The sequence below is a fragment of the Bidens hawaiensis genome, unplaced genomic scaffold, assembly GCF_021521415.1.
Source record: "Bidens hawaiensis isolate Kalapana, Puna unplaced genomic scaffold, B.hawaiensis_p1.1 tig00007411_1, whole genome shotgun sequence".
NCBI lineage: Eukaryota > Viridiplantae > Streptophyta > Magnoliopsida > Asterales > Asteraceae > Bidens > Bidens hawaiensis.
In genome coordinates this window covers 611334-623433 of record NW_027491515.1, presented here as the reverse complement: position 1 = coordinate 623433, position 12100 = coordinate 611334, and the positions used below count along the sequence as shown (strand labels likewise).

Genomic DNA, 12100 nt, shown 5'->3' with positions numbered 1-12100 from the left:
CCTGATAACAAATTACGAAAATGCTAGCAGTAGTTGTTATATAGTGTAGTTTGGTTAGGCGTCCGATGCAATTGTTATTACTCGTGATTGTCATTTGAATATAAGTATATAACAATGCAATTAGTTTCAAAACTTAAGGTGTTATGTTAGAACTATTTATACACTTTTTTTATTAAGCTATTTGCTGTCAATCGCCTATCAAACCAGCTAATTTCATGAACAAATGGTTTTGGAGGTAGTAAATGTTATTTGCTTTATAAACTTTATGTAGTAGTTTAGTAAATAATTATTTCTGGTTTGTTTTGTAGTAATCTATGGCGGTCCCTAAGCTTGATAAGAAGATCATTAAGAAGCGTGTCAAGAAGTTCAAGAGGCCCCAAAGCGACTGGAAAATATGCGTCAAGGTATTTTACTCGTTTTATTCAATATTCATACGATGAGGCGTTTAAGTATTTGCAGTATTGGTTTAAGAGTTGACCACAAGTCTTTGACTTTTATTTATTGTGTGACAGGAAAACTGGCGTAGGCCAAAGGGTATTGATTCCCGTGTTCGGAGAAAGTTTAAAGGTGTCACTCTTATGCCCAATATCGGTTACGGGTCAGACAAAAAGACACACCACTTTCTCCCAAACGGTTTTAAGAAGTTTGTGGTGCACAATGCCAAAGAATTGGAAGTTCTCATGATGCACAACAGGTAACTGTTTACAAGTAACTATTTATTATTTAAGTTATATACTTTTATAATCAATGTATTTAAATAAAATTCAGGACATACTGTGCTGAGATAGCACACAACGTATCGACCCGCAAACGTAAGGAAATCGTTGAGCGTGCAGCACAGTTAGACGTGGTTGTTACCAACAAGTTAGCTAGGCTTCGCAGCCAAGAAGACGAGTAAGCTCGGTACCCTCCCCCCTCGTTATGAGAAAACAGTCTTATTATCTTTTTCTAATGTTTAAGGTTTGCATTTTGAGCATACTTTTAAGTTCATGTAGTTTGTTACCAGACACTTTTGTTGAATCATGTTTTGTTTATTTGAGTAATTTATGCTTATAAATTTCATTTCTAAATTACATATGCATACATACTTATATTTTTTGCTAAATGCTAAACTCTCCATTTAACTAAATATTGTGAAGAGTACTTCATCATCTATAGAACCAATGATCTCTGACATTTAACGTTGTTCAATCAAATTCAATACCCCTGCTGTCGGTTAGTGTCTATTCATGATGGATTTGTTGTGTCGTTCTTGTAGCACGGTTTTATAAACTCGACTTGCGTATAAGGATTCTCACGTCGAATCATCTCTTTAACACATTTTTCAACCTCCGTTACTTCCTTCACAATGCACCCTATGCAAAACCATAACGAGTTTAAGTGAAGAAGAGTTTTTCTTTTACACTCTTCTTCACTTTTAATCTTATCGGTTACTTCTTCGAGGCGTTGAACAAAAGTGTCCATAACCTTTGAACCCGCTTCTATTTGACTTCCCGACTCTAAGTCAAAGAACCCTTCGCTCTCTTGGTCAAACGCGCCGGTTGACTTGACCAAAGTGAGTTTCTGTAGATGCTTCACACACGGGCTTGTGGTCTCCTTCAAAGTCTTCAAACCGCCATTGATGTGTTCTTGAAGCTCTTTCAAACCTTCATCACAACTTTGTGATAAACTGAATATTATAAACCATAATCTGCATCAAATAAACCATTTTAGATAACTGTTCTTGTGCGCTTTCGTAACACGAAGCCTTAAATGGTAGAAACCAGAAGCTCGGCTCGCATTTTGCATCTCTAATCAAGTTCTTCAACCCGTTTATGTCGGATTTCAGTTTCTTGATACTTCTATTGATTAAAAGAATATCTGGGATTTGATTTAAGCATTCGTCTAATGTTCCCAAACATCGGGCCACTTGAAGTTTGACCAAAGTTGCTGGTCTAACAGGTTGAAGTACAGTTTCCAATAAAACCATGTAGAAAAGCCCGATTGAAACCTCAGTTAATCTTGCAATGGCGAACTCTTTCGGCGGGCCATAGTTTTTTCGGTCGAGTATCAACGCTTATTTATTAATCTTGGTTGACACCCTTAACAACGCTTATTTATTAATCATTTCTGATAGCTTAAGTTAACTAAAGTTAATCTAGTCGGAAAGTTAGCCAACTCTAATTAGCATGGTTAGTTAACTTAGTTTACCCTGTTAACTTGGTTAATTTAAGCTAATCAACTTTATTAATTAATATAGTTTTGTTAGATCATGTGACATTTGAGCTAAAACAAGGTACACCTCAGTACGTATTTACCGATTAAGCAAATAAACGCTTTTGCGTAACAAACGAACGATTAACCGAACGGGTCGGGTTATGACCCAGAAATCCCGGGGGGGGGGGGGGGGGCATCTATAAGTGTTATATGTTTAATATAAGCTAAAATATTAGAAATATGGCCTTAGTTTGATAGCAAACAAGTTAAACGAAAATATACTCGTTTAACTACCCGCTATAGATTTAAACGCGAAAGATAGTTACAAACCAAGCATTGTATCATCCGTTAAGCCGAAAAAGACTTACCAAACACTTATTTGAAATGTTTTAAGCGATCCGTGAAAATATTTTTGATTTTTACCAACATATAGTATGTTTTTATAATTTTACACAAAACTAGCCGAAAAACACACGTTTTCGCACTGTTTAATGCACCCGATAATTTTTTCGCGCAAAAAACCGAACCCGAACTAAATTTGGACTGGGCTTTTCGTATTTGGGCTTGAGAAATCAGAACATTGGGCCAAAACAGCCCAAAGGGAGCCCATAAGCAATCCCGATTTGCCAGCCACCCCACCCCCCATTTTTTATAAAACTTGTTACCTAAGCTTTTTATTCATTTCACTTGATAAAAAACTGGAGTCCAAGCAGCTGCAAGTCATTTTTCCATAAATCTTCCAAAACCCTAAGGTAACAACTTAAATAAGTAGCTTTTAAACTTGTTTAACCTTGATTAATACCATAAAAATATGTCTTAATTGCTAAAAATCATTCCTAACCATGTAAAAATCCTAAAAATGGTCATAAACATGTTTTGATCATACACATGGTAAGGAACCTTTTTTGATAGTTTTTTTGGCCATAAACACGGATTAAAGGGTTGAAACGGCGTTTTTACGGTTCAAAAGTTCGTTTTTGTGCACTAGCCGAAACCCTAAGTTAAAGGGCTGTTCTATTGATGAAACCTGCTTGGTTTGTGATATAGGACCTTTACCTAGCCTACATAGGAGCACAAGATCTTGAAAAGTTGATTAGAAAGGCGGAAACGAACCAAAACCGCTAAGATAATGCCAAAACACTCGCTTACGGGCTGTTTAGGTTAAGGTTGTGATGTGCATATTATTAGGCCTTGAAATTTTTCAGGGACATCAGGGACCATGTCAATGAGTCCCTGTTCAAATTTAGTAATTTTTCGACCTTCCGAGAATATTTGGCGAATTTATTACCGAATTGAGACGTTTATTTGGGAAAAATAGCTAAAATACTTCAAAAATTATGAAATTTTTCTGGGAACTCAGATTTGATGTATTTTGATCACATATGAATTTTGGGATCATTTGGAGAAGTCTAAAGGTGTTTTGTGTATATGCGTTTGTGTGAATTTTTATAGCCGAATTTGGGTCGAAAAGAATATCGCACGAGCTTTTTACATTCTGGAATTGATACAGGCTGTTTTGGGACATGATTTGAGCATTCAGAAATTTTGGTGGAATTTTTTGGAAATTGTTTGAGATAAACGGATGATTTTCAGGCGAAATATAGCTGATAAAATGAATTTTTATAAATTAATAAATCAGTAAAAAAATTCCAGAAATATTTTTATAAAAATCTATTTTAATTGATAAGTGGCTAAATTTTCATAATTTAATGATTAACGGTTAATTAATTGTGCTAATTTAAAGATTAAACAAATTTAGTTTTCATAAAAACCGGTAAGTTCGCGATTAACGAATCTGCGGGAATATCAAAACACCAAGAGTGATCAAAAATCATATTTTTGGACTAATTAAGTAAAAACGAACTTTTCTATGAGAAACCTGGACAATCCGGGTGGATTGTGCGGGTTTCTTCTTAAATCAAACTGAATAAACGGAAACGGGCCCCGTGGCTAATCCGGGACCCCAGTATGTGATCCTTCTTTATAACTTAATCATCTTATTAACCAATACATTTAACCAAGCTTATTTTCCCATAACTGTTTTCTGAACGCGTAAACGAACAACTTGGCCCAGCTGGGAAAACGCCACTTATTGTAACACAGGTGACTGCCGGTGTAAATGCCAATATACAAACAAACCAGCAACAAATCAATAATGCTCCCCCAACCAACACTGAAACAGTTATAAATAACAATCCCCCACCTAATACAAATGCCCCTACCAATGCAAATAATCCCCCACCTGATGCAAATAATGTCAACAACAATAATCCCCCACCGAACCCAAACAATAACAATAACAACCCTAATCCCCCTCGAAGGGAACATTCGATCAAAAACTTTATGGCCTATAAACCGATCGAATTCAAAGGCATTGAAGGGCCAAACGGGCTGATTAAATGGATCGAAAAGCCTGAATCTGTTCTCAATATTAGTAATTGTCCACCAGAAAACATAGTCAAGTATGTTGCCTCTACGTTTACAGATCACGCTTTGATGTGGTGGAACACTACTGTCCAGATAAGAGGGCAAGATACGGTTAATCATATGACTTGGGCCGAACTTAAAACACTGATGCTGGAACATTTCTGCCCAAAGAACGAAATTCAAAGATTAGAACATGAACTCTGGAGCCTGGAAATGAAAGAAGCGGATCATTTGGGATACACGAACCGCTTCAATGAACTGGCTCGTTTAGTACCATGGTTAGTAACTCCTGAAAACAAACGAATTGAACGTTATATTTGGGGTTTAGCCCCGGAAGTGAGGAGTTTGGTGAATGCTATTGGTCATACATCGTTTGAGAATGTCGTGACTCAAACCGGCATTGTAACTTTTGACTTGGTAAAGAGTGGAGTATTGAAAATGGCCGGGGAATCAACAGGAATGAAACGAACTGACTACGGGACGAGAGCACAAGGAGGACAATCAAGCAAACGTGCACGTCCGACAATAAGAAATTATGCTATAACCGGTTCAAATATGAAGCAAGACAGGTACAAGGGACCCTTGCCAAAGTGTGACAGATGTAATTACCATCATGTGGGAGAGTGCAGATTGCCGGTATGCCATAAATGTGGTCGAACTGGGCATTATGCCCCTAATTGCAGAGCAGGTGCAGAAATTGTGAACCGATCGACTCAAACAACTCAACCTCGTCGTCCACAGCCACCCAGACCTCAGCCAATCCGCCAACAATCTATCCAACAAACTTCAACCGCAGCAACCTTCCGTGCCTGTTATGAATGCGGCAGTACAGATCATATTAGAATAAATTGCCCTAAGCTGAATCAAAGAATGGTTGCTAGACCGAACCAAGCATCGACTTCAAGTGCGCCTCGGGGACGTGCGTTCGTTTTCGGGTCTGGGGAAGCACGACAAGACCCGAACGTAGTAACAGGTACATTTGTTGTTTCTGATCAATATGCTTATGTATTATTTGACACTGGTGCCGATAGAAGCTTTATTTCCACTAGCTTTGTATCCCTGGGTAATATAACAGTTAGTGAGCTAACAAATCCCTATACTATAGAACTCACTAACGGTAACTCTATAACTGTCAACCAAATAATCCAAAACTGTTCCATTATTCTTAATGACCACCCATTCCTTATTGACCTACTCCCGGTAGAGTTAGGAAGTTTCGATGTTATTGTCGGCATGGACTGCTTAACCAAGAATAAGGCAGAAATTGTGTGTAACGACAAGACAGTTAAAATTCCCTTTTCGAATGATGAGGTGATTGTGGTACAAGGAGAGAAGTCTGGTTCGATATTAGCTCTCGTGTCTCATCTCAAAGGGTTGAAATGTTTACGCCAAGGTTGTATAGCATTCTTGGCAAACATGACTATAAAGAACCCTGATGAGAAATGCATAGAAGAGATTCCCGTTGTACGTGAATACCCCGATGTCTTTCCCGATGATCTACCTGGATTACCACCGAACCGACAGGTTGAATTCCGTATTGACTTAATCCCAGGATCAGCCCTATTGCTAAGGCACCTTACCGATTGGCACCCTCTGAAATGCAAGAATTATCTAACCAGTTACAGGAGTTGTTAGATAAGGGTTTCATTCGTTCTAGTTATTCTCCTTGGGGAGCACCGGTATTGTTCGTAAAGAAGAAAGATGGAAGTTTTAGAATGTGGATCGATTATCGGGAATTAAAAAAAGTTACCATCAAGAACCGATACTCTCTTCCACGAATAGACGACTTATTTGATTAACTTCAAGGGGCAAACTATTTTTCGAAAATCGACCTTCGATCCGGTTACCATCAAGTTAAAATTTAAGAGGAAGATGTGTCTAAAACGGCGTTACGAACTCGATATGGTCACTATGAATTCCTAGTTATGCCGTTCGGACTAACTAATGCTCCCGCAGTTTTCATGGATCTTATGAATCGAGTTTGTAAACCGTATCTCGACAAATTCGTTATTGTGTTTATTGATGACATCTTAATATATTCAAAAACCAAGGAGGAACACGAGCAGCACTTACGAACCATTTTGGAGCTGCTGAGGCAGGAAAAGTTGTATGCCAAATTATCAAAGTGTGAATTTTGGCTACAAGAGGTACAATTTCTAGGGCACGTTGTTAACCGACACGGTATTCATGTAGACCCGAGCAAAATTGAAGCCATTAAAAATTGGCAAGCCCCAAAGTCACCGAAAGAGATCCGCCAATTTTTGGGGTTAGCTGGGTATTATCGACGCTTTATTGCTAATTTTTCCAGCATAGCCCAACCTTTAACTCTTTTAACTTAAAAAGATCATGCTTATGTTTGGGGAGAAGAACAAGAAGCGGCTTTTCAATTGCTGAAACAGAAACTATGCCAAGCCCCGATACTGAGTCTTCCAAAGGGAACTGATGATCTGGTAGTTTATTGTGACGCGTCCCGGAAAGGTTTAGGGTGCGTACTTATGCAAAAAAAACAAAGTCATAGCATACGCTTCTCGACATTTAAAGGTGCACGAGAAGAATTATACCACTCATGATTTGGAACTGGGCGCGGTTATTTTCACACTTAAGATCTGGAGGCACTATTTGTATGGCACCAAATGTACAGTATACACCGACCACAAGAGCCTATAACATATTTTCGACCAGAAAGAGCTAAACATGAGGCAAAGGAGATGGGTAGAGCTGTTGAACGATTATGACTGTGAGATTCGATACCATCCGGGCAAGGCTAATATAGTAGTAGATGCTTTGAGCAGAAAAGACAGGATCAAACCACTATGGGTCCGAGCACTTGGAATGATCGTCCAAACCAGTCTCACCGAACAAATTCGTATTGCTCAAAACGAAGTTCTGAAAGGAGATCACTTGGAAGATGAAAACTTGCATGGGACCAAACAAAATTTTGAAGAAAGAACTGATGAAATTCTATACTACAAAAACCAAGTTTGGATTCCCACTTTCAGCAATCTGCGTGACTTGATCATGGACGAAGCCCATAAGTCCAAATACTCCATTCACCCTGGAACAGATAAGATGTATAAGGACTTGAAGGAGTATTATTGGTGGCCCGATATGAAGAAGGATATAGCCACGTATGTCAGTAAATGTTTAACCTGTGCGAGGGTTAAAGTTGAATATCAAAAGCCTTCGGGAATGTTGCACCAACCGGAAATCCCACAATGGAAATGGGAACAAATTACCATGGATTTTGTAACACACCTCCCTAAAATTTCCGAGGAAATGATGCAATATGGGTGACAGTTGACCGACTAACCAAATCCGCACACTTCCTTCCAATTCGTACCACTTACACAACCGTAAAACTTGCTCACATTTACATAAATGAAATCGTATCCCGACACGGCGTACCCGTTTCAATTATTTCTGATCGAGATAGCCATTTCACCTCTCGTTTTTGGCAAGCCGTACAAGAAACTTTGGGAACCCGAATTGACCTAAGTACCGCCTACCATCCCCAAACCGACGGTCAATCTGAGCGAACCATTCAAACCTTAGAAGATTTGCTTCGCGCTTGTGTACTAGACTTCGGTGGAAATTGGGATCAACATCTTCCATTAGTTGAATTTCCGTACAATAATAGCTATCACAGTAGCATTCAAGCAGCACCATATGAAGCGCTGTATGGGCAGAAATGTAGATCACCTTTGTGCTAGACTGAAGTCGGAGACACTCAAATTACTCGATCTGACTTGATTCAAGAAACCACTGACAAAATCCGTAAGATCACAAGCAAATTAAAAATTGCCCGAGATCGACAGAAAAGCTACGCTGACATTTGTAGAAAGCCGTTATCCTTTGAAATAGGTGACAAAGTTTTTCTGAAAGTATCCCCGTGGAAAGGCGTTATTCGATTCGGTAAAACCGGTAAACTAGCTCCGCGATACATTGGACCGTATGAAGTAATTTCTAAGATCGGTCCTGTAGCTTACCAACTGAAATTACCTTTGGAGTTGAGTTCTATTCATGATGTCTTTCACGTTTCAAACCTGAAAAAGTGCCTTCCCGACGAAAACGAAATCGTGCCATTAAAAGACTTAAACATAAACGAAAAACTGAATCTCGTTGAAGAACCGGTGGAAATATTAGAGGGAAAAATAAAACAATTAAGACACAACAAAATCTCTCTAGTCAAAGTTCGATGGAACTCAGAACGGAGACCCGAATACACATGGGAGCGGAAATCCGAATTCAAAAAGAAATACCCGCACCTGTTTCCAAACAAAGACAAAGTTGAATAATCAAATTTCGGGGACGAAATTTTCTAACGGGGGGAGAATGTGACATTTGAGCTAAAACAAGGTACACCTCAGTACGTATTTACCGATTCAGAAAATAAACGCCTTTTGCGTAACAAACGAACAATTAACCGAACGGGTCGGGTTATGACCCAGAAATCCTGGGGGGGCATCTATAAGTGTTATACGTTTAATATAAGCTAAAATATTAGAAATATGGCCTTAGTTTGATAGCAAACAAGTTAAACGAAAATATGCTCGTTTAACTACCCGCTATAGATTTAAACGCGAAAGATAGTTAAAAACCAAGCATTGTATCATCCGTTAAGCCGAAAAAGACTTACCAAACAATTATTTGAAATGTTTTAAGCGATCCGTGAAAATATTTTTTATTTTTACAAACATATAGTATGTTTTTATAATTTTACACAAAACTAGCCGAAAAACACACGTTTTCGCACTGTTTAACGCACCCGATAAGTTTTTCGCGCCAAAAACCGAACTCGAACTAAATTTGGACTGGGCTTTTCGTATTTGGGCTTGAGAAATCAGAACATTGGGCCAAAACAGCCCAAAGGGAGCCCATAAGCAATCCCGATCGGCCAGCCACCCCATCCCCCATTTTTTTTATAAAACTTGTTACCTAAGCTTTTTATTCATTTCACTTGATAAAAAACTGGAGTCCAAGCAGCTGCAAGTCATTTTATAAAAGACTACTCTTTTGTGCCACTTGTCACTCTCTCAACCATTCTCCTTTTTTTACCCCTTTTTTATTTATGTTTTGTTAGTTGGATCTCACATGGGTCATTACCTGACTCATAGTAGAATTATTCAGTTAAATCATAAACCAAGGTCATCTCATCGTTGATTTCTCTCTCTGCCGATTACAAGACTCCATCACAAAATAATGCGCAGAAGATTCTGATTACAAACCCTAGGTGCGATGCCGCTGCTAATTGCTAGTAGCATTCTTCCTTCTCCGATTACATGTGTGACGCCGCTTCTGATTCTGATATGCTTTTCAATTTTATTTCTGAACATTTAACCTCCCTATTCCTTTGTTTCTTATTATCAGGTAACATCACTATTCCCTCCTCTATGGTAAATGATTCACTTAAAACAATATTGTTCAATTATATGTATGTGTTCACGTTCGGCTAAAATTAGATGAAAGAACATGAACATGGCCCGTTCATCTTTGTTTGATTTAAACAAACGGATTAAATTCCAACATTAGTGCCACTCGCAATGTATGATGAACAATTTTTTTAATCACACGTATCCATCAAGTTTTTAGTCATTTTACTACAGTATTGTAACTTGATATATTTTCTATCCACCATAATTTGAGTGTTGTAAGCCCCTGCTAATTGATATGCTTGATTCATTTTTTTAAATTTGTTGTTTGATGTCGATTTATTATATTTATAATAAAGCTTAATTTTGTATTTGTTGTTTGATGCCGTGTGAGGCCCCGCTCCCGGTAACCCTACTTTGGTGTTGGATTTACTCATAAACACAGTTCTAAAATCAGAGTTAATTTAAACTTTCGCGGAATAATTTAAAACTTCAAACATCCCATTACAAACATTCATTCATGTCTTAACATACAAACTGTCTTTTCATAACATAACATAAAATAGTCTTGACACTTCTTTATGGATGCCAGTTTCTTTAGCTCGTGCCATGTGTCCCTCCTCAAGCCAGCTGTCTCAACCTATCTGCCTGCGCGCATACTAAAAGTCAGCTATGCTGAGTTAATCAATTTAACATACAATACATTCCTACCCTTACTCATACGTGTCCGAAGATACGTATTCATACATTACTTTGCTATTACTTCTTTCACACATACTTTATATACATGCATACGTACTTACATACTTTCTTTCATAAAACCCTATGATATACCATAAGCTATTCTACATTAAACATCACAGATATTGTACGGGTCTGGTCCCTATCATCACAGATATTGTAAGGGTCTGGTCCCTAACATCACAGATATTATAAGGTTCTGGTCCCTACTACCTCGAATAACCATACTTTTATCATATGTGCATATTTTACCTGTCTCATATATATAATATATATATATATACATGCTCATTCATACTATCATTATATAGCAATAACATTCAATACATAGTCATACACTTATCAATTAAGTAAATGTATTAACTAACGCATAGGAGTATGCACGCAGCCCCGAAAACATTTCAAAGATAAATGGGGCTTGAACTCACATGGAGTCGATTTTTCTCGCCGTTAATAGTAATTCCCTTCTTTGATTGTGCACGGCTAACTGTTCAATACATTACGCGTGTCAATTATCTATTACCACAACTTCCTACATCTAAATTTATGAAACCCTCAACTAACGGGGGTCCGGGGGCAGCGCCCCTGGTAGCGGGGTCTAGGGGCGGCAGCCCCTAGCAGGGTCCAAGGGGCAGCGCCCCTGGCTGGGGTTGAGCTGCCAAGTCTGCTCGGAAAAATTTTATTTTCATTAACAGTCCTTTAACAAAAAAATGCATCAGAAAATGAATTTTATAAAATTTCGCATGGAAGAATTTCGCTTCGCATGGGACTGTTTCGCTTCGCATGGAAGCGTTTCGCTTCGCATGGAACTGTTTCGCTTCACATGGAAGCGTTTCGCTTCGCATGAAACTGTTTTGCTTCGCATGGAAGCGTTTCGCTTCCCATGGCTAAGCGAAGCGAAATGTCTGTTTCGCTTCTCATGGCTGAGCGAAGCGAAATGCCTGCCTTTCTTCGCTTTTACCATTTTTAAGCCATTTTACTGCGTGGCTCTTCCTCAGGACCTGATTTTTACTCTTTCCCAACTTTTGACACATTCTGACCCCATGCACCTGATCCTGAACCCTTCTCTCAAAGTCCAAACACCATCTTTTTATCACAAAGTGCACCCAAGAGGTTATAACTTACCAAGTTTATATTTTTCTTACATTTCACAACCCGATCTATCATTATAACTGTTTGCATGCCGATTCTAATCACAAAACTTAACCATTTTAAACTAATACCCACCTTTTGCTTGCGGGTTCAAGTTCAGATCTTGACAACTCGAGGATCTGGACGTGATTCTTGTTGCTTGACGATGTTAAACACGAGATTCCACCCTTCTTTGGCTTGGATTTTAAATCCGAGTGCTAGAGAGAGTGTATGTG

The 12100-nt window shown here is 38.5% G+C and overlaps 1 protein-coding gene across 1 annotated transcript; it reads left to right on the top strand.

The window, feature by feature from the left end:
* Window positions 1–220: 220 nt before the first annotated feature.
* On the top strand, window positions 221–905 carry LOC143635109 (large ribosomal subunit protein eL32z-like). The gene is made up of 3 exons (XM_077103005.1): window positions 221–404; window positions 513–694; window positions 769–905. Exons 1-3 carry the CDS (start codon window positions 315–317, stop codon window positions 896–898), a joined length of 402 nt encoding a protein of 133 aa, XP_076959120.1. The 5' UTR covers window positions 221–314; the 3' UTR covers window positions 899–905.
* The last annotated feature ends 11195 nt before the right edge of the window (window positions 906–12100 follow it).